The following is a 24,366-nucleotide window of genomic DNA, read 5'->3' on the forward strand; positions in this document are numbered from 1 at the left end:
ACTATTTTTTGCACTTCACTGCATGCCTATAGAATTTTTGGGTTCAATATAGATTAAGTCCGAGGGTCTGAAACTGAGCTAAATTCCTATATTGTCTGATATTATCTTTTCAGTTTGGAATCAGTTAATATACACAGATATCATTTATCCACATTTTTGTTTACAATATGCAAGTCATCATTAATACTTCACTTAGATATGTTAATTTTTTTGTTGTTTGGAAGAATTACTCTTTATAATTTCAGGATGAAAATTTTTATTTGCAACATTTATACATTAGGGTTAAGCACGTTATTGGCTCAAGAATAGAGCTATCAGGACCAAAAGATCTGCTGACCACTTGTTAGAAAATTTGATAGTCATTTGCCTAACTAATGTTTCCTACTTTTGTTTAATCTCTTCTTTACTATTTATATAAATTATAGCTTTCTCAGAAAAGAGACTATTTTCCACTTCTGCTACAATATGAAGTTCTCGAGGGCAGAAAGTTTTGTCTATTTTGTTCACTGATTTGTCACAAACACTCAGAAGACTGCATATTATAATAGGTGTTTAATAAATATTTGTTCATGATTTCTATTTCTGAAGGTTGATCACCAACTTACAACATACACAAAAATAAATTCAAGGTGGATAAATGACTTAAATATAAGTCGTGACACCATAATTTCACTGATATTTTCACCTATATGTACCTTAGAGCAAGGAACATAAAGAAAAGAATAAATAGACGGTATCTCATCAAAATAAAAAGCTTCTGTGTGGCTAAAGAAAACATCATTAAAATGAAAAGAGAACCAACTCTACGGGAAAACATATTTGCCAATGATACCTCAAACAAGGGTTTGATCTCCAAAATATATAAAGAACTTACATGACTCCACTCTAAGAAGACAAGCAACCCAATTAAAAAATGGGAAAAGGACTTGAATACACACTTCTCCAAGGAGGACATACAGAGGATCCAGAGACACATGAAAAGATGCTCAACATTGCTAGCTATCAGAGAGATGCAAATTAAAACCACCATGAGATACCACTTCACACCAGTCAGAATGGCCATCATGAACAAATCAACAAACAAGTGCTGGTGAGGTTGTGGAGAAAAGGAAACCCTAGTGCACTGTTGGTGGGAATGCAGACTGTTGCAGCCACTCTGCACTGTTGGTGGGAATGCAGACTGTTGCAGCCTTTTGACCCAGTAATTCCACTGCTAGAATCATACCCTAAGAATCCTGAATCACTAATCCAAAAGAACCTATGCACCCCAATGTTCATAGCAGCATGATTTAGCAACCTGAGTGCCCATCAGTAAATGAGTGGGTCAAAAATATATGGTACATTTACATGATGGAATATACAACACAATAGAAAGAAAGAAGGGGCTCCTACCCTTTGCTACAGCATGGATGGAACTGGAAAGCATTATGCTAAGTGAAATAAGCCAGGCAGTAAAAGACAAATACCATATGACCTCACTTATAAGTGGAATCTAATCAAAAAACAAACAAGCAGCAAAATATAACCAAAGACAGGGAAATTAAGAACAAACTGACAGTAACCAGAGGGGAGATGGGAGGAGAAAATGGGGAGAAAAGAGGAAAGGGTTTTTGGGAACATGTATAAAGAACACATGGACAAAACCAAACAGGGGTAGGATCAAGGGTGGGAAGTGGGGATGGCTGGGGTTGGGGGTGGGTGGTGGGTGGAAAGTGGAGACAACTGTACTTGAACAACAATAAAAAAAATATTTGTTCAGTGAATGGATTAGGGTTTTTTCCATCTCTGCTATCATAACCATTCTTCAGAGTTGCAAAGATCACTAATTATTAACATATTTTCAGGCTGAGGGAAGGGTAGAAGATAGGCCCCTGAACAGTGTACAAAAGTTGTTGGCTGTCCTAACAGCAATGATTTTATGCTGTGGCCACTTCTGATTAGAAGTCAGGGGCAGAGATAGTCTGATGTCAAAATAATAATATTATAAGTTATTTTAGTTTTCGTATGAAAGGCAGTGTAGCATAGTGTTTTTGTGAATTGGGTCTGTATTTAGGTTGCATGGGTTAAAATCCTACTGTTGCAGCTTATTGGCTATGTTATAACTGGTCAATTATTTAACCTCTTTGTGTGTCTATTTCCTCATTTGTGAAATAGGTGGATGACAGTAGTATGTGCTGAGTTGGCCAAAAAGTCAGTAAGGTTGTTTCTGTAAAATAAAAGACATATTTTTCATTTTTACCCATAACTTTATTGATTTGGATATTTTGAGTATGTCAGCTGTCTCCTGCATGGTATAACACTGATTATTCTCACTTAATGTCTTGATTTGATCCCTACCAACTTCATCTGGTCTACCTGACTGTAGAGATTCATCTAGCAAGAAATGTGTAGCACAAAACTTCACAAACCACGTTTGACATGTTCTGTCAGTCACAGCACCTTCTCCATACACTGCACAGATCTTTTTGCATTTCAGGCGTGGCTTTTACCTTTCTTGAAATAACATAGCATAATATGTTATTATGTTTTCTTCCATCTTCAATATTAAAATGGCTACACAAAAATTTAACAATTTTGATGGTTTTTAATGCATGCCAATATGACAGCTGTCACAATTCAATTTAACAAAATTGTTTTGAGTGAAGTTAAAGACTACTAAGCTCCACTAATATCACCTTATGGAAAAACCAAATGAACTTTTTGGTCAACCCAATGTTTTCCTAGTACTGTTGTGAGAATTCAATGAGTCAATACATATAAAATACTTAAAAAATGCATAGCACACAGAAATACAAAAAATGTTTGTCATTGGTATAGGAGATTAGTGAAAAATAGCTAATAACAGAGCTAAGAATAGTACTCTAGCAATTAATAAGATTCAATGATTGTTGGTTATTATTTTGCATTCAAGTTAATCTTGATTGAATATTTAAAGAGAACATAATATTGTTTTGATTTTATTTTTATTCAGATATATATAGTCAACTCAGAATGAACTTTGGTAAAGTACATAATGTATATTTGATGTGTCAGGCATCTCATTTTTGTACTGATACCACTAACACAATAGATTAAAATTTCATAAGAAGTATAGATTGTATATGAAACTCATCACTTCAATAATTAAACATAACTAAATTTTTAAACTTGAACATTTTAACTCCATTTTTAGATCCATGGTCTTCTATGTATACTGTTCTGTTTGTTTTATGATATTTCTAGAAGTATAATAGCCATATTTTAAAAGGCAATTGCATTATTTTTATTATATAGAAGAATGTCTTATCTGAGATTTATAGGTTTGAAGTTATGACTCTATCCCAAGAAATTATATAGCCATTACTTAAAAAAAATAAACAAAAGCTCTAAGTTTGCATTTGTAAGTGTACTAATCTTACAAGTATTGACCCATGGTTGCAAAACCATGGTGACTGGCTGGTATTGGTAATATTATAGCATCTGTTGTTGTGACATACTCTGAAAGAATGGGAAATTCTCTGATCATATAATGAGTTATGTGGCTGATAATATATACATGGGCTTACCAAGTGATTTTTTAAAATAGCAGCTTTATTGAGATATAATCCACCTATCACAAGGTCTAATTTTAGAATGTTCCTCCCCACCCACACCAAAAAAACTTCTCACACATTGGCAGTCATTCCCTATTGTCCCTGGACAATCTCTGGTAATCACTAGTATGCTTTTTGTTTCTATGTATTTGCCTATTGTAGACATTTTATATAAATGGAATCACACAATATGTGGCCTTTTGTGACTGGCTTCTTTCACTTAGCATGTTTTCAAGGTTCATTCATGTTATAGTATGTATCAGTGCTTCATTCATTTTTATTACCAAATAATATTCTGTTGTATGGATGTACTACATTTTTTTAAACTCCACTTATCCATTGATGGGTGCTTGGATTGTTTCCACTTTTGGCTGCACTATTATGAATAGTGCAGTTATGAATATTTGTCTATAGGATTTTATGTGTTTTTACATGTTTTCAATTTTTTGAGCATATACCTAGGAGAGAAATTGTTGGATCATGTGGTAGGTCTATTAATATGTTCAACTTTTTGAAGAAATATCATACTGGTTCCAAAATGAGTACACCATTTTGCAATATCATAAGTAATGCATGACAATTTTAACTTCTCTATATCTCACCAACATTATTTCTGTTTTTTTGTTTGTTTGTTTGTTTTTGTGGTGGGGATATCCTGATGACTAAAGATGTTGAATGCCTTTTCATGTGTTTATGAGCCATTTGTATGTCTTTAGAGAAATGTCTATTCAAATACTTTGCCCATTTTAAAAATGGAGTTACTTCTTAATATTGTTGAGTTTTAAGAGTTCTTTTAATATTCTGGATATGAATCCTTTATCAGAAACATATTTTTTCAGATATTTTCTTCCATTCTGTGAGTTTTAGTTGTAGCTCTTACATTTAGGTCCATGATCCGTTTTGAGTTGTTTTTACCTATACTGAGACATGGACATCCAATTCATTCTTTTGCATGTGGATATCCAGTTGTCCCAGCACCATTTTTTTGAAAAGACTATTTTTTCTGACTTAATTGTACCAAGAGCTTTAAAAATTTATTTTTTGACATGCATTCAATCTTTAATCAACCTATACTTATTATAAGTACACATTTTATGGCATAAATTAGCTTTGATTTTATAGATATTATCTTGTCTAACTTATTACAATGTAAGTTATATTTTGTTTGTACATCTGAACTTGATATTATGTGATGTCACTTCCTCAGAGAACCTCTACTGATGACCCAATTTAGTAACTCCCCCCTCAGCCACTTTCTCTCATATCACCCTGTTTTATTTTATAGCTGTTACCATTCTTGTATATTTGTTTCATTTCTAACCTATCACCACACTTCCCCAATGCCCACAAGTTTGAATGTAGGTTTTATGAAAGTAGAGACCTTGTTGCTCACCATTATATTCCTACCACTGAGAACAGTGCCTGGCACATAAGAGGCAACTCAGTAGGTACATTTGGGTGGGTGGATGGATGATGGAATTACGATTATCATCAGATTCCACTTGTACTTACATTCTGCCCTAACATGTTACAAAGTTTGTGGTTTCTTGACCTTTTCTTACATGAGTCCCCCAAATGTGATGCCTGTCTTCCCTTTCATTTATTCACCTTTTTGATTTTCAGCAACTTTGACAGCCTAGTTCTAATCCTATGAATCTTAATCTGTCTTCTCCAGCTAATAATGTTCTTTTTTAACCACCAAGTCAGTGCCCATCATTTACTATGTATATCAATCCCACCTTATATTTGGGTCACATCCTCTGTATTCACGAAGCATATTCATCTTTCTTACTTCATTTAAAACCTACAACAACCCACTGGGTTAGGTGTTATCAAAAACCTTTGCTTTGCATTGATTCCTCTCACTTTGAGGAGACAGTGTCTTCTCCTTACAGGCAAATTGCAAGCACTGAAGAATAGGTACCACATCTCATATGCCTCTTATCTGTCAATGACAATCCTGTAATGAAAAGTACAGCATTGGGCACATAATTGATACCCAATAAATGTTTATTGCTACAAGAAATATTATTCATGCAATTTTTGCCAACCTTGCCCCAAAATAATGATCCCAAACCAACCAGTCAACAGAATCTTCTGAAAAATCATAGAGGTAGCAGTTATAGGCTCTCATATTTCCAACATGCTATACATTCTTATTAGGCCATGGCTGCAGGCATTAACATTACCTGTATCTGATGTGTTATACTTTTCAAACAATCCTTGTAGTTCTGTCTTACTATGTAAGCTTTCTGAAAGCAATGTTTCTATTTAATTTAGCACAATGCTGTATGTGTTCAAGTCATTCATCACTAAATAACTCCTTTTATAAAAATGACAAAGAGCAAAATCCCCAAATATGGTATTTAAACAACCTAACATACCAGCATTCTTAATATTTCTATTAAAAATTCTGGAGATTATTACATAAATACTAATAATATAAAGATACCACTGGTTGAAAAGACCTATTCATTGATTGATTGATATAATTTTTTTCAGTCATTTGATAACAACAACATAACTGATCACCAATGGCTATGGTTCCTCAGTTCTGGCTATCAGTGTGACTCCAAAATTAGAACTTGTAGCTTCTATACTTCTAAAAAGGTATCTAGTCTCACTAGATTGATTCTCTTATCTGAAAAGCTAATTTTCTGTTTCCTGCAGACCAGTGCTCTCAAATGTAGCACACATTGTCATCACCCCAGAGATGCTGATTGAAAAGATGTTGAGTAACGCAAGAGAATTTGCATTTCCAAGTTCACAGGTGTTACTAATGCTACTTGACCTGGGGAATACACTCTAAGAAACTTTGATCTAGCAAATCTGGTCACAGGTAGCAGATCAAGAGAAGACAGTTACCCACCTCATGAAATTATAATGGTAAAATACAGAAAATGTAAAAAAAAAAAACTGCGTGAAAAAGTGCAGGTGACCCTTGCAACAGAGAAATGGAGCTAACCATGTGACACTGCTTAAACTAGAACTCACCTATGTTTTCTCACTTTTCCCTTCTCTCTTCATATATTTCCATACTCCAACTAGGTTGAAGGCAGGTACGTATAGTATGTGATGATCTAAACTTCTTCACTGTTTTTGCAACACAGAAGGCATACGCAATAGGTATCATTAAACAGTTGATCAATCAAAAGGGTAAAGTCATATTTAACTTTATAAATGGAGTTGTTTTATAAATAGTTTTTTCTCTTTGACAGATCACTTAAAATCATACCACTTTATTAATATAAACTTACCTAATGATGTTACATTAACCTGATGAATAAAATTATATAAGAAATATGGAGATAAATTGCTTTGGAGTTTCTCAGCTAGAGTTATTTTTTCTCTTTTGAACATATGCTTGGTTTTGGTATATTTAAGTATTATGTTCCCTATTTCTCTTTTTTCCCTATTTGGTTCTTACATTTAACTTACTGCACATTTTGATTCTTAGTCTAATTACAGGTTTTTTTATTGTAAGCTTATGTATATACTTTTGTAAGAGATGACACTATTGTTTAATGTAAAGAATATAGCTATACAAGCAAATATACTCATTTTATGCAATATACATTATACATACACTTAATATATAATGAAAAAGTACTAATATTGAATGTCTTACCTTTAATGATGATAAACTAAAGCCAGTGTCAAGAATGATGTTACATCACATTTGGCTTGATAATATGAGTGATTAAGACAGTAAAACAAGTTGACAGAAGAAGTCTGGAGAGGAAAACACCACTTTGCACCACCAGCAGTGAATTAAAAATCAAACTGGCAGTGTATAAGTGTGAAATAAAAACCTTCAGCCTGTTGGCAACTTTCTTGTCAACATGTCCAAAAAGATGTGTTTAGAGCATTGGAGGTCTGATCACAGTACAGAAAAAAGCAATTTAGAAATTTTGATTTTTCTTTTCTACAGTTCTCATCTTTTATAGCAAAATTGCCTTTTTAGTAATGTGAGGAAACTGAATAGAAATGCCAAATAAGTAAATAAAGTAGGTTGTTAGAAATTTAAAAGTAGTGCATCAAACTATATCCCAACAATTGGATTCTGAGTTGGTACTAAGACAATTACCTCTATACTAACTGAGGTAGCCTTATAGGAAGAAATTGCCTAAGGATGAACAAATACTAAGTATAACTAAATACAAAAGCACCTGGAATCTCTTTCCTAGGCATAGTAATAATTAATTGCTTTTTTTCCCTTATAAATTTTCTTTTTTTCTTTTGTCTTTATTCTTTTTCTGGGAAGACAATGTGACCATGCTTGGGAACCAGCATGATTTCATTAGGTATCTAGGAAAATGCTTCAAAATTGGCAATAATGAAAAGCATTTCAAAATTTTCTGTCCCTTACTTCCTTTTCCAGCTGCTTCACTCTCTTCCCTCACCTGCAGAGCACTAGGTGCTCTCACTGCCCCAGGTTACTCACTTTTGGACCTTCTAACCGCCACCACCTAACTTGGACAATCTGGCTCACACCGAAGATTTCACCAACTCCTCCAATAGCACAAACTCCTGTTAGCATCTCCCTTTCTGCAGCATTCTTGGTATCATACTTATGTGTATAATCCACCTCCAGTAGACTCTCAGCTCCTTGAGAGAAGGAATAGTAACTTGTTCATTTTTGAAGCCTCCATGCCTGAAACAGTGCCTACTAGATGTAAGTTGAGATATACATTTGAGGAGGTCCCACAGACAGGAATAAATTAGTCTCATTACTGTGCCTTACTTAGATTGCTTAGCTTAGGTTTCTGTTTAAAAGCACTTTTCCCTGAAAATGTAAGCCAAGATAGTATGACTATTTGTTCCTGTGTAGTTATATTTGACATTTCTTTATGCATAGTTTATATGGAAATAATGTAAGCTACTAATTCTAAGAAATACTGACTTTATTTAATATGTGTTTATGATTGCAAAAAATGTATATTTTAATACTTATCATGGAAACCTATGTATGTAGAAGAATTTTACTTTATCAATTATATCTCCTTAACATAAAAAAGTACTAAAAATAAGTTGGTTGTGTACAATTCCCAATTTTCCCCTCCTTTTTAAAGTACTGTTATTCTCCAAGTGTGCATATTACATAAATTATTAATCCAGAATGTAGACTAACTTCTTTGGAGATTGAAAAAACTTGCACAATTGGGAAGATCCAAAAATCAAATATTGAATGTCAAAAGATTTCTAAAACAAATTTCAGAGAGAGAGAGAGAATGCATGGGGAGGGGGGAGGACACAGTCCCCAGGTCTGGAACAAATGGACACAGTACCTGTTGCTTTGGTCAGCCCCAAGTTTTACCTTTGAATGTCTGGGGGTGTCTCCTCATTCAGCACAGAGCTAATGAATAGCATCAGTAAAGAAATGTGTCAGACCTGGTGGTTATATCAGGAGTTATATAGGAAAATAGTAATGAACCCTAGGAAAAGAAATAAGGGAAAGTTCAGGGAACTAACTAAAAATGCCGCATTGGTGTAAATTGAATAATAAAATCCCTAGTCATATTTTGCTATAAATAGAGGTTTGGGAAATTGTCATTCACCTTATTTAAAATTCATAAATATTAAGGGTACAGTGTTCTCTCATTACAGAAATAATAGAATTCCAGCTATTACCTAGTTAGGGTCATTTCAATGGCTATAGCGTGTACTATATCAGTAAGTGGAACATCTGTATGAAATGTCCACCTGCTGATCTACTACCACTCCATGCACATTTCAGTGAAGCACACTTCATCATTTTAAGACTTTTAATGAAGCCTTATCTAGATTAACATTTTAAGCACAAATACTTTTAGGCATTAAAACTCTCACACTAAATGAAATTGCATTGTCTTGTTTACCCTTGTTGATTAATAAGCAATCTGTTAACTGTTAGAACAGTCCAATTGTGGCAGTAGCAGGAGATTAGTAATGCAGTGATGTTTGTGGATATAATCATTTCTCCTGAAGCCTTTGAATTAGACTATCACTTACACACTGTCCGTAGGCAATGAAAAGATATAATATTTTTGACATATGTATCCACTATTTTGCTTGAATCATTCAGTTGAGGGTCACTGCAGTAGTACTAATGCTTCTGGGGCAAAATGCTATTTTGATGCATGCATATCCTTCTTAAATAGTGTGAACAGCTATTAAAAGGAACACAGCAACAAATATAGCAGTAATAATCCAGTATCCTAATTTCTGTTTTCAGAACATTACTGTTTTGTTAATCAAGCTTCGGAAGGGAAATGTTGCTAATCCTTTTTTTTTGTCAAATAATAGATGTTGTATATTAAAATTTTTTACAACCTTATTTAACTTATTCCAAGCCAGTAGAAAACTAAACTTTTGGCTCCAAAATATCTGAGAGTAAATTTGGAAAAAACTTCTTTTTGGAGAACTTCTGTGTTTTGTGTTTTCTGGGACTTTGAATCAAAGTATATAATCTGGTTGGCATTCATATGACCTAATGATTTATTTCATTAAGTTATAAATTGTTCAACACCTAGGTGTTAAGGTGAGAGCTGACACTTTAGATGACAAAATCAGTGAAAAAGGGAAGAGGATTGGGGGTGGCTAAATTCTCTGCCATTAGTTGGTATCTATCTGTAAGAGACCTCCAACCTGAAGGCTACTGTAGAATCCTCCTTGTTCTCTTGTCCATAGCTGAGCGTATCACTGCACCCTAAAGTTCACGTGGAAGAGTGTGTTTCACATCCTAGGGAATCTGTCCTGTAAACACTCATGGCTCGTCCCGCTCTGTGTTGCAGTCGCTGTGTGGTGAAATCAAGCAGCGGCGCCGTGGAGTGGCCTCCATCCTGCGGTTGTGCCAGCACCTTCTGGATGAGGGGGAGACCTGTGATCTGAGCGCAGACCACCAGCCCATGCAGCTGATCATCGTGAATCTTGAAAGGAGGTGGGAAGCCATTGTCCTGCATGCTGTCCAGTGGCAAACGAGGCTTCAGAAGAAGATGGGAAAGGACTCTGTGAGTGGTTTTGTTTTGAAAGCATAATGTCCTCTCATTTTTCTCAGGAAAAAATTCTTTCAGGGCTTGTGTTGATCTTACAAGTGGTTTTGCTAACTAAAGGGATAGCGATCTCCAAGCCCTAAAGGAAACTCTATTTGTCATAACACAGAGTTTTGTTTGCCTACTAATAAGATACATTTAAGTGTATCTCATAGTCTTTTTAAAAGAAAATCACATGGATATTTTGCTTAATCTTACCAAATGAAGCCATTAATTCTTTCCATCATTTCTTCACCAGTAATATTTATTAATCATACAGCACCCCAGGGAAATTTTGGTGGGGGGTAGCTTACCATTCTCAGAGCATGTGCAGCAATGTGTGTGTTCTGCTGACAAGGCAGTGCAATAAAGCTCACTGTTTACCTTTTGGTTACATGATGTGAGTTAACATTTGTACAACAATCTCCATTGTTCCTGCTTGAAGCTCCTGATGGAGTTGCAATGCTGACAACTGGCAAGTTTCCTCGTAAGAGTTTTACGGCAGTGCTAAAGGTAGGGGTAGGGATCTCTTTAAGGATTTTCCAAATTTACTGTGATTCAGGCTGTTGCTAGATGAAGAAAATATATGTGATTAGAATTGTTTTATTATAATATAAAATAGGTACTTGTCCGGAAAACTTTCATATCCTTAAGGGAAAGGATTTTTTGATAAAAAGATTGCATTTCCCAAATGACCCTGAAGTCAGTATCTATTACTTGAAGGCCTAATTCTTATGTTTGACTCACATAAGTGAAATACAAACATACGTGCATTCATACATACGTACATATACACGTAGAATGGAGAGTGTTTCCTATGTTTTTATCACCAGTTCTATGTTTATGGAAAGTTCAAGATTCAAAATTGAAAAATCAATTGTAATAATCTTGCCTTAAAAACAGCCTTCTCTTATGAATTATACTTTTAACAAAGGCTTAATACTTGCAATCCGATGTGTTTGGCGTTGGGACTGGGAACGGAAGAGACAGTGCATCAGAAAGCATTCTCACTCCTTTGCATCTGTAGCTCCAATGTTGAATTTAGGGGGTGATTTTATTGACAGTCCCATTTTATTGTTTTGAGCTGAAGTTGCTAAATTTCTTAAGATTTCAAACTTATTACCAGTAATTAGAGTCTATATAATTGGGTGCCTTTTTTTGAAATGAGCTGTGTGTTGTGAAGCTATTTACCTGGAATCTTTTCTTTTTTGTCTTTGGAAGGGCTGAAGAGGTTACTTTTTATTCTATAGTTTGAAGCTTCTAAACATGGTAGTGGCTCTAGTAAAACTTTCACAAAAACCTACTGCACCTGGAAAACTGACATTTTGGAAGTATTTAAACTGCTGTGAGGAGACAAAACTGGGTTTCTTTGGGGATTTACTTGAAATCATGTGAGCAGGGATGCTGGACTAGATCTTTTCTGACTGGACATTGACATTTTTACCCTACATCTGTGGTAAAGGTAAGCTTTAGCTCTGAAACCCTGGCTCAAGCGACTATATAGGAATAGGCATAAATCACAAATAGATAAAAGTCTTTCTTTTCTTTAGGTTAGCTGTTGAATGTGTCAGTTGTTTGGAATGATGAAGGAAGCAAATAAGGCTCACTGTGCTAATCAGGGTTGAGAATCACTGCCAAGAAAGGACTAGAAGAGTAAAGAGTGGCACTAATGCAATACCACAGTGAACACAGGGCACCTTATTAAGCTGGAAATATTTCTTGTTTCTGGTCTCTGTGGGTTGAGTAAAGATTCTAAGTTGCTTTGATGGGAAGAGTAGTATTTCACCCCTGTGGGAGGCTGCCTTTGCAGAGAATCAGATGTCTCTAAGTGGTCTTCTGTTTGTTCATTATGTGTTTCCACCCCTATGTCATCCCCTTCGTCACTATATTACAAGTGCCTGGGACATACTTGTACATAATAGATATTTGATAGATACTTTCTAAATGAATGAGTATACGCTTTCATTTAACAAATTTTGTTTCATTCTAGTATTTGTCTTTTACTTATAACTTTTATTTTACATGTTTATGGCAATATTTTTTTTATTGTTGTTCAGATATAGTTGTCTGCATTTTCCTGCCACCACTTTCCCCTGCCCCACCCACCCCCAACCTCCCACCCTCAATCCTTCCCCCCTTTGTTTTTGTCCATGGTTCCTTTATTCATTCTAGTATTTGATTTGGAGTTACTATATCTATATTAATTCTCAGTATTTATATTCTCACAAGATGCCTTTGAGTGTTATGTTTCTATAAGACTATTTCACCTTCATGAGACGCCATGAAGATGTCTTTTAACCTTTCTTCTTGTCCGATAAGGACAGTGATTCAAGTTCTAAAATATATTGTCAAGTATCCCACAGTGTACTTTCTGTACTTTCTGTTCTTCAAAAGTTACTTCTAAAGGAAATTCCATTTGGGGTATTGAATAAAGTAGTTCTAAAAATGTGGGCTAGGTTAGAGGTAGAGGCTTTGATTCTCTCTTTGTTATAGGATTCTCTTCATTAATCACTTTGGAAAAGCTTATATAAGAAATGTCACCTAATCATCCATCCAATGCTCTTCATTGTTCAATTTACATCTGTTTGTGGTGATTTGATTCCTGTTGGTCTCCTCCACTGGTCTGAAGAAAGCATCTCCACAGCCACTTTGCATTCCTACTTACCTACTCATCCTTGCATTCCTAAAACCCCATATAGTACCTGCGACTTAATAGGCACTCCATAATATTTGTTACATGAATGAATTTTTTCTAAGTAATGCTCTATAGTAGTCAATGTTAGAGATTCAGAGCTAAATAAGAAACTCTCCCTTTTCTCAAAAAGTGAACTTAGAAAGATAATACTAATATACAAATTACTATAATATTAAGTGATATTCCTAATTACTACCTTCAAGCTTATAGTTAATACTGACAAAATATGGAAAATCTTTTAATCAGATTGAGAAAAATTCAGATAAATGTTTAAATATCAATTAAACAAATTTCTTTATTACTCCTAACTAGGTAAATAATGAATATATTTATCTCTTTTTAAAAATTTGTAAGAAAAGAAGAGCTCTTATATTAAATTTTGTAGATCAAAACAGACAAAGCCCCAAAGCATCTGTGTCTTTTATCATCAAGATTTGAAATTGCATAATTATTTGACACAATACTTTGTTCTTCCTACACTCAAACTCTTTGCCCAGACTTGCTTTTGTTTATTTTGTGTTACCTAGAAAAATGGATCTCTGAATTTTGTTCCTTTGACTCCTCTGAAACAAATTATCAATAACAGGAATAAGGGACAGATCCTTAAGGATTCTATAAATATTAAAAGAAAGTAAAGGGAATATTGTGAATAATAAAGATCAGAACAGAAATTATTGAAATTGAAGACAGAAAAACAATAGAGAAAAAAATCTATTATGTTAAGCTATTTTTAGAAGATCAGTGAAATTGATATATCTCTAGCAAGATTGATCAGAAAACTACAGACCAATATTCCTCATGAATATAGATAAAAAGATTCTTAACAAAATTTTATCAAATTAAATCAGCAGTATATAAAATACGTATTATGACCATGTAAGGTTTATCAAAAAAATGCCCAGTTAGTTTAACATTTGAAAGAAAAATTGATGTAATTCACCAAATTTATAGACTAAGAAAGGAAAACTATGTGATTGATTATCCCAGTGGATTCAGAAAGTTCCTGATTAAAACCTTGGAAATCTAAGAATAAAGTAGGAACTTCCTCAGCTTAATAAAGGGCATATACAAATAATCAACTGATTGCTTTACTTGTAGTATCAGAAAAATTGCAAAGATGTCTATGTTTAGCCTTTCTATTGAACATTGTACTGGAAGTTTTAGCCAGTGCAACAAAGCAAGAAAAAGGAATTAAAGATGTGTTACTTAGAAGTTAATGAGCAAAATTATCTTTACTCATAGACACTATTATATTCTATGTAGAAAATGCTATAGAATCTCCAAAAAAGATCCTAGAACTTAAAAAAAAGGAATTGAACAAGGCTACAGGATACAAGATTAATATACAAACACCAATTGTATTTTTATGTACTATCAGTGAACCGTCAAAAATTAAAGTAAAAAACAATATCATTTATTGTATAATAGCTGCAAAAACATTAAATACTTAAGGATATATTTAACAAAAATATGTAAGATCTATTTTCTGAAAACTATAAAACATTGCTTAGAAAAACCAAATAACTAAATGAGTGATAAACTATATTGTGTTCATGAATCACAAGGCACAATGTTGTTAAGATATCAGTTATTCCCAGATTTATCTATAGAGTTAATGCAATCCAAATGAAAATCTCAGTGATGCTTTGGGTACAAATTTATAAGCTGATTTTAAAATTCACATGGAAATGCAAAGGAGCTAGAATAGACAAAATGATTTTGGAAAAGATGAACAAAGCTGGAGTACTTACGGCTCCAGACTCAAGACTTACCATAAAGCTATAGTAGTCAAGAGAGCATGGCATTGATATCAAGCTAGAAATAGTTCAATAGAATACGATATAGAGCTGCACATAAATGGGCAATTGATTTTTGACAAAGGTGCAAAGGCAATTCCAAGGGTAGTCTTTCAACAAATGATACTGGAATAAATGAATATCCATAGTTACAAATATGAAATTGAACTGTATATTGTACCATATACAAAAATGAAGTTAAAATGGATCATAGACCAAAATGTAAAATATAGAAACCATTTAGGAAAAAAATTATAGGGTAGAATCTTTGTAACCACTAGAGGAGTTGTAAGGGGCAATGAGGAAGCTTTTGGGGGTGATTATATATTCATGATCTTAGTTATAGTGATGGTTTTATGAGTATATTCATATGTCAAAACATCTAAAATTGTGCATTTTAAGTTGTGAAGTTTATTTTATGCCAATTATATCTCAGTAAAATTGTTTAAAAAAACACATGAGCATATACAGAATTTTACATAATTATAGATGGGTCGATTACCCTGAAGCCTGGCAGTAAAATGGGTATTCCTTTGTGAAGAAAATAATAATAATAATAATAATAATAATAATAATAATAATAATAATAATGGCTAACACATAGCATTTAACATGTGTCAGGCACTGTTCTAAGTAATTTACATGTTAAGTTGCTTAAGACTTTTAACTACTATATGGTATATATGTACTATTATCCTCTCAGTTTTGTAGAAGAAAAACATGAGGCAAAGAAAAGTTTCAACAACTTGTCCAGAGTCACGCAGCTAATTTGTAAATGATCTGCCATTCAAACCTAAGCATTTTGTCTCCAGGGTCAGTGTCCTGAATCGACATCCCAAATTGTCTAAGATGAAGCCTTCTTTAATGATAAGAATGGTACATCTGCAACCACTTTTTAAAAAATCACATAGATTAACAAATGTTTTGTAAATGCAAATAGCCTATTGTATTTTGAAAATATGAATAGGTAATCTCATTTTTCCAGTACAGTTTAGAAAATTCTGGATTAAATTTCTTCATTGCCACAGGTGATATTAAATGCCTCAAATTAGCCGAACCTAAGTGGGCTAGGAAAGCAGTAATTTCCTACGAGAACTTTAACAAAGAGGAGTAAGCAAGCATTTTCCCTTTTAAAGTATCAGAAACAATAGAGAAGAGAGAATTTGGGCTGCCTTGTGAATTGGCTAATAGTTGATTGACCCTTAAGGATTTTCTCTAAGTACTTGGGCCTTCTTATTAAATTTACACATGCTTTGCAGAAACTCCTAACTTTCATGGAATTTGTATTAAAAAGACCAATTTTCCAGCAGTGATTTGTTTATATTACAAATTAGATTTTTTTTTTCAAGTGCCATCTCAAAAAACCTTTCCCCATTGGACAGGTGCAGATTTATACAGATCAGTTTCCTCCGGGGAATCAGTTTATTTTATTTTCTTGTGTTAATTTTGTTTGTTTGATTGTCTGGCCAAGATTCCTTTAGAGGCAAGTGTTATGCATGTGAGGGAATGGGGCTGTTGTGTTACTTGCTAGCAGTATTGAACATGTACAATGTCTTAAGTCACTGGGTTACCATTTTTCATATATCATCTCAGTTAATCTTCATAACAACCATAGATGAAGAAGTTAAATTTTTAAAACATTAATTACCCACTATCATAGAGCAAGGAAGTAGAAGATCTGGATCCATGTATGTCCGATTCCAGGACTTTAAGCTCTTACAGTGATTAATGAGTTTATTGATGATTTCCCTTCAAGACTATATTGATTGGTTATCATACCTTGTATTAATGATTTTTTCTTTTTATTGGAAACTGCTTGGAATTCTTTTTTTGAGTTGAATAAAAGAAGAATCATAAACCACTGACAGTACAGTAATTTCTATTAATATACCATTTTCCATTAGTTGGTCCATCCTAAGAATTTTTGCATGATGTGTTAAAGAGTAAAGATACAAGCTAAATTGGATTTAGTTAGAAAATTCCATCTAATCCAGTGCTTCCCTTCATCTTTATCCTTGGTTCTTCTGTCAAGAAAGACTTGGGTTCACTGGGAGAAATGCATGGATGAAATTCAGTATTGGGTTTATTTAGAAAAAATAAACATACCAAACAATGGGAAATCACTGAATTAAAAAAACAACTTGAGAGAGAAAAAAGTTTCTTTTGAAAAATTGAGAAGTTTAACTAATAAAGTTTAGATTCTAGTATGTATTCTTATGAATGAATGAAATGCTTTGGATAAGGTCATCATATATCATCACTCAACAGTTTTTACTTCAAAATATTTCTAAAAGTAATAAGATGTGTTCTGTGTAAAACTTGCTTGACAAAAATAAAGGGAAAAAATGACCTGACAGTTAATATATGTGTGAAGCTTAGATAGAAAGGTACTTTCAAAGCATTGCAAATATAAGGTTTTTTGGGTGCTGATTTAGACATAAAGTCTAGGATTCTACCACCAATGTCCCTGCTCTGCCAGACTTTATAAGATCTTTGCATATTACAACTCTTCCTTTCTCTCACAACTTTCCCAATTCAGTTTCTTCTGTCAGCCGCAGCATATGAATGAATGCTGTACCTATTTGGAAATACTCAAACTAAATCAAGATATAAACACATAGGTAAAAGGACAGAAAATTTTTATAGTTTTCAGAAATGTGTGAATGTGATTTTTAAAAAATAAAACCTACTGAAAACACAGGGATCATACTCAGAAAATGAAACTGGCTTGACAAAGTGTCTTATACTTATCAATGATGTCTTCTTATTTGGATATCCTAATTCAACTCCTAGATTTTTGTGGAGAAACATCCAGAAGTCATTCATAATAACTGAGGACATCACTAGTATTGAATGGACAGGTGGGGGTGAGAACAACAATGTACAGAATAATCTATGGCTTGTTTCCCACAAACACTGGCAGTGTCGCCATTGGGAAACACTATGTGGTGACCATTTCAGAGTACTGTTATCTTCACATTCATGCCGGGACAGGTCTCCGTAAAATACTATTTTGTTCATACCATATATCCTGTAAAGTACTCAGTTCAGCTCTGCTTAGCCATTTTTTAAACCCAGATCTTTACCTAAAGAGAAAGGAAACTTTTGTCTTTCTATCTCAGTTTCCTCACCTGTCTAACTCGTTCTATAAGGCCTCTGAATTGGTACTTTTTTTCAAACAAATGTTTTAAACACGAATAATCTGGATTCCTTTGAAATGCCTTTATTTCAGCAAGCATGCCTTTGAATCCTTAGCAAATTTAGGGTTTAAGACTTTATTCTTCACACAAATATATGTTTTTCATTTTCCCCTGCCACTCCGGAGCTCTAGCATTGAAAACAGAACCTTGTGTTCAGAAAATCTCTGCACATTTATTGGCCTTGAAAGTATGCAACACATCTAACCACATAATTGAAAATAATAAGGGCACGATAAATGGGATGGCCCCAGGGTAAAACACCCAAGGGATTCAATTGGTGTCACTTTGCATCAATGTCCATGCATCATGGTAATTGAGGTAACATAACCAATTACCACATTTTAATTAGAGTTCTAAGAACTTGAGAACATTTGCAATGATGAGACAGCTCACTTTTAAAAAGAAAAAAAGAAAAGGTAGAAAGAATGAAAGAAAATGGTTAAAAAAAACCCACACATTACATTATCCAAGCTTGTTTCTCACAAGCAGAGCGTACATACGAATAAAATGTTTTGTGAATCTTCATTATTTTTATATCTCTTGATCTTATTATTTGATGATGCATTTTGGGACACCAAGTATTTGAAAATGGTAGTTTGTGACTAGAGTAATAGCATTATCATCCTAATATGAGTGATGATTTTAGGAATTTATGACTAAAAATATTCTCTAGATTATGGCCTTGGCTTATTTCATTTAACATCCAAGTGTTTCTCTCTATCCTAACTTTGGGTTTCATTCTAACTTTTAAGTCAGTGTCTGAATGCTGTGACATGTTATTAAATTACTTATTTCTCTGGCTCCAGTTGCTAAACAAAAATAGATCTAGATTCCACCCCCCTTCAAAAAAATTAAGAGCAGAATTACTGCATTTAGAAAATAATTTTGACTTGTGGCAATTATTTTTATAAGGCTTGAGTTTAAGTGAAAAACCTCCTGTAAAATTTTAGTGCTGCTACATAATCAAGTAATTATGTAATTACTTGTACTTAATTACTTACAAGAGAGATGGTTGTTAAAAAATCTTTATACATGTCAAAAACAGCTTCCTTCTTTAGAGTATTTCTATCCAAGCTTCAGATAGAAAAAAAGCTCTTTTAAAAGTAATTTCCAATAAATTTATTTTTCTTTCACAAACCTGTTACTATTTTCTTTAAATATATAAAAGTGCATTATATACAGGTCTACATGCCCTATCTCCTGTTTCCGCTCAAAATGGTCAAAAAAGAAAGGAAGAAAAGAAGAAAGGGAGGGAGGAAGTGAGGGAGGGAAGGAGAAGAATAGAAAGAAATGATTTTAAATTACATTGGAAGGGCTTGATTTTAAATATAAGGCATGTGTCCTTGATGTGAAAATTTCCAGTAGACAGAGTAGATTTTCAAGGGAAGTCAAGAGATTTCCTTTCCTTGATCTTGGAATAGAATGTGGTGACTAAGAGCTTGGGCCAGACTGTGTCATGCCATTTAGTAGTCACGTGATTGTGATAAATTACCTAATTCTATGGCTCAGTCTCTTCATCTGTAAGACAGACATAGCAGTAATGCCTGCCTCAGGTTATGTGAGGTATAAATGAAAACTTCTTTGAACAACTGCTGCTACAGAGTCAGTTGGTGTTAGCTTTCTTATGCTATAGCAGGGACCAAGCCTTACCTATCTTTGTTAATTGTCTAGAAATTACTGCATTGCTGTCATGCTAGGCAATTAATATATTTTTTACTTAATAAACACATGAGCAAATCATAGAGAAGTGAATAGTTGAGGAAATCTTTCTTAAGTGATAGATTTCATAGTTGACATAACCCCCATCCTTACCCTCCTCTCCTTTCCAGCCGGACTTGGCGAAAACTGAACCAGTTGAATTAATCTAGACACAACTTTGTCAGTATGGGTTGATTTTCTTTATTGTTCTCTACTTTTCAATTTTATTGATTTTTATTCTAGTTTTAGTTATTTCTTTCATTTATTTTAGGCTTAAATTGCTCCCTTAAAGTAGGAGCTTAGGTTTTTAAATATGTCTTCATTTCTAATATATGCATTGTATGCTATACATTTTCCTCTAAACACTACTTTTGCTGCATCAAACAAACCTTCATAAATTTCATTTTCATTTTTAATTAGTTTAAAATATTTAACAATTTATATTGATACTTTCTCTTTAACCTAGGTATTACTTGGAAATATGCTACTTATTCTCCAAATATTTTGCTATTTTTAAGCTTTCTTTTTGTGAATGATTTCAGGTTTAATTCCATAATGATCCGATATTATACATTGTATGATTCCTATTATTTTAAATTTTTTAAGGTATGTTTTGTGGCTCAGAAGGTGGTCTTATCTTCATGAATGTTCCATGTGAGTTTGAGAAGAATATACATTATGCTGTTGTTGGATGAAATATTCTATAAATGTCAATTAGATCCAGTTGATTGATAGTGCTGTTCAGGACAACTATATTCTTAGTAGTTTTTTGCCTGATTGATATATCAGTTACTGACAGACCAGAGCTAAAGTCCTAAGTCCTCAGTGCTGATTGAAATACAGCTACAATAATGGATTTTTCTCTTCCTTCTTGCAATTCTATTCAATTTTTGCCTCACTATTTTGATGTCTTCTTATTAGATTGATACACATTTAGGATTGTTATATCTTCTTGGAGAATTGATCTCTTTATTATTAATGCCCCTCTTTATCACTAATAATTTTCCTAGTTTTTGAGTCTGCTTTGCCTGAAATTTATATAGCTACTCCTGCTTTCTTTTGATTAATGTTAGCATGATGTATCTTTCTCCATTCTTTCAACCTTTCTGAGTGTTTGTGTTTAAAGTGAGATTCTGTAGATAACATGTAGTTGGTTCTTCTTTTTTCTATTCTGGAAATATTGATTTTTAATGGCAGTACTTAGACCAGCTACATGTAAAGAGATTCTTAATGTAGTTGGAATAGTCTATTATGTTTATGACTATTTTCTATTCATTGCATTTGTTTCTTGGTTTATTTTCCCTCTTCTTTAATTTTAATGAAGCATTTCATATGATTCCATTTTGTCCTTTTTAGCATATCAATTCTATATCTTCCTGGAAAGTTTTTAGTGGTTATCCTAGATCTTCCAATACACGGTATACATTTTAAAGTAATCTAAGCCCACTTTTAAATAACACTGTACTATTTCACATGTATAATGCTGATAACTTGTAATAAAATTTTCTCAGTTTCTCCCTCCCATCTCTTAGGACATTGCTGTCATTTATTTCCTAAAACATGGTTACCACTACTACTTTAAATGAACAGTGTTTTTTAGATTAATTAAGAATAATAAAGATACAATATTTTATTTTGCCTTTATTTATTTCTTCTTTCATGCTTTCTCCTTTAGACAGATCCAAGATTCTAACCTATTATAACTTTCCTTCTTCTTGAAAAACTTCTGTTAACATTTCTTGCAGGGCAGATCTGCTGACAATGGATTACTTCAATTTTTGTTTTTCTGAGAAAGTTTTTATTCTCTGTTTTGAGGAGAGTTTTCTGAATTACAGGTCAGTGTTTTTTTTCTTTTGATAATTTAAATATTTCACTCTAATCTCCTCTTGTTTGCATAGTTTCTGATGAGAAGTCCACTGTAATTGTTGTTATTGTCCCTCTGTAGGTGAGGTATTTTTCCTCTAACTTCTTTCAAGATTTTTCTCTTTATCTTTGGTTTTCTGTGGCTTGTATATAATATGCATAGGTATAGATTTTGGGGGGGTGGGGGGGTCTTTATCCTGTTTCCTGGCTCAGTGGTTTCATGTCTGTCATTAGTTTTGGAATATTCTCAGCCATTCATCTTTAAATATTTCTTGTCCTCCATTCTCTCTTTGTTCTCTTTCTGGTATGCCAATAACATACACAGGGTCCAACAGAAGTAACACCTGCTTGAGTTCGTAGGGTAATAATATGGGTGTAATAAGTTATAGTTTTAATTTGAACATTTCACCTAAAATGTCATACAGTGTGCTTGAGTGTGATGTTGTTATGTTACAGAATTACATGCTTATGATTTTGTCATAAAAAAGAGGTGTTATTTGTGCCAGACCCTGTATATTGGATCCTTTGAAATTGTCTCAAAGTTCTTGGATGTTTCCTCCTTTTTATCACTTTTTTATCTGCATTTTATTTTGGAATTTTTTATTGACCTAGTTTCAAGTTCATCAGTTATTTCTTTGGCCATGTCCAGCCTACCGATAAGTCTTTCAAAGGCATTCTTCACTTCTTTTATAGATTTTTAAACACTTCTAACATTTCCTCTTGATTCATTCTTAGAATTTTCATCTCTCTGCTTACATTCCCCATTTATTCTTACATGTTACTTTAGAGCCCTTAATATATTAATTATAGTTACTTAAATTTTTCTGTCTGTTAATCCCCAAATTTATGTCATTTCTGAGTCTGATTCTGATGATTCCTTTGTCTTTTTAAGACTATGTTTTTTTCTTGCCTTTTAGCATGCCTTGTAATTTTTTTTGTTGAAAGCTAGACATGATGTACCATGTAATCAGAATTGAGGTAAATAAGACATTAGTGTAAGGTTTTATGTTAATCAAACAAATTGCTGAGTTGCATTTTAATGTTTGCCATAGCTGTAATTCTTTCATGTTGAATTTCAGATTCCTTTAGTGTCCTTGTTTTTGTCTCCTCTGTTACTTTTGAAGTCTCCTAAGAATTCTCCCTTGGATACCTGTAAGTTATCTTTTAGCTCAAATCCACTGTTATTGTACTGGAACCCTACTGGTAATAAGAGAGGAAGGATAAGTGTCCTATATTTTAAGATTGACTCTCAGCTTTCATAGGCCTGTGCCCTTGGACTGTGACTTTCATAACTATTTCTCAGCTCTTCCACCTGCTTAAATGAGATAGGAAGGCTAGAGGGAGTCAAGTCAGGGAAATGCCCTTCCACCAGGTGGGATGGGCTCTCCCTAAAATTTTTTGCCCTGGCAAAGTAGGCCTGTGTTATTCAGAGTGTTTGGGTGTATTTCACAATGGTTACTCTTCCATTTCTACTATCAGAATCACAAGGAAATCTTTCTTAGCATTTTACTGTGAGAACCTGCTGGGGTTCTGGGAAGTAAAGCCCATGAAAATGTGGAGCCTCCCTAATGTTATGGCCCTTAGCACTTTTTTATTCTCAAACTGCCTTATCCACACACAGCCTTCAACAATTCATTAAAATTTCCTATGTAAGGCTTGCTACCTGTTTATGGCTCCAATGGCTTCTGCTTCAGGTAAGTAGATCTTATCTGTGATTCTCTGGATTCATGTGTGTCTACAGACTTCAGGGTAGCAGCTTGCCCTGCAAACTTAGTTCTCTGATGTGTCCAAGGAAAGTCATAGACTTTCAATTTGGTTAGCTTTTTCTTCTTCTGAAAACAAGAGCAACAACTTCCAAAGCTCTTTACCTATCACAGCTAAGATCAGAAGTCCTTATAACTGGTTGAAATGAAGGACTCTAACCCAAGCTAGTGATCCAGAGCTTAGTACTAGGTGCAGAAGAAGGGCAAAACTTACCCAACAATGTAGGATATAAATGCAGGCAAAATCTCAGATACAGGATCCGGGTCAAGTAGGGATAAGAATCCAATTTTTAGGGAACATCAATCCAAATGAGCCTGGGCAAGAGGTTGAAACTGAGGCTGAACCAGAAGGGCTGCAAGCACAGAGAGCCCAAGGGCAATGAGAGTGATGCCTCAAGAAGTGAAGTCCTTTCAATACAGAATTGAAGCAATGGAACTGTTAATGGTACAGGTGAGTTTGGGCTGGAATATAACATCCCATTTCCCTTAGTAATTTTTGTGTGAAAAAATGATGAAATCACACTCTTCTTTTTCTGTTCCTACTATCCTGCTTTCCACTATCCTAATTCTAGTCTACTAGCGTCACAGCTGGATAGCTAGAGTAGACTTTTTGCTAGTGTGGTTATTTCCAGGTAGCCCCTTCAGCCTACTCAGCATACCACTCCCTGCTGGGCTTCAGGGACTGAAATGCTATTGTAATGGTATTATCTCTCTGAACAAGGATATGCCGTAGCTCCATTTTGCTGATCAATCAAAGTTGATAACCTCT

The 24,366-nt window shown here is 33.9% G+C and overlaps 1 protein-coding gene across 5 annotated transcripts in view; it reads left to right on the top strand.

Annotated features, from left to right (window-relative positions):
* The window catches only part of AKAP6 (A-kinase anchoring protein 6), a 480,213-nt gene that overhangs the window by 417,052 nt on the left and 38,795 nt on the right, over window positions 1–24,366 (top strand). For all 5 annotated transcript variants that reach the window (XM_045841111.1, XM_045841112.1, XM_045841110.1 and 2 more), the window contains exon 12: window positions 10,346–10,561. In XM_045841111.1, coding sequence (XP_045697067.1) covers window positions 10,346–10,561 — 216 coding nt within the window. The remainder of the gene's footprint in view (window positions 1–10,345; window positions 10,562–24,366) is intronic.

This window comes from Phyllostomus hastatus, unplaced genomic scaffold (assembly GCF_019186645.2).
Source record: "Phyllostomus hastatus isolate PE091 unplaced genomic scaffold, TTU_PhHast_1.1 phas_contig_348, whole genome shotgun sequence".
Lineage (NCBI taxonomy): Eukaryota > Metazoa > Chordata > Mammalia > Chiroptera > Phyllostomidae > Phyllostomus > Phyllostomus hastatus.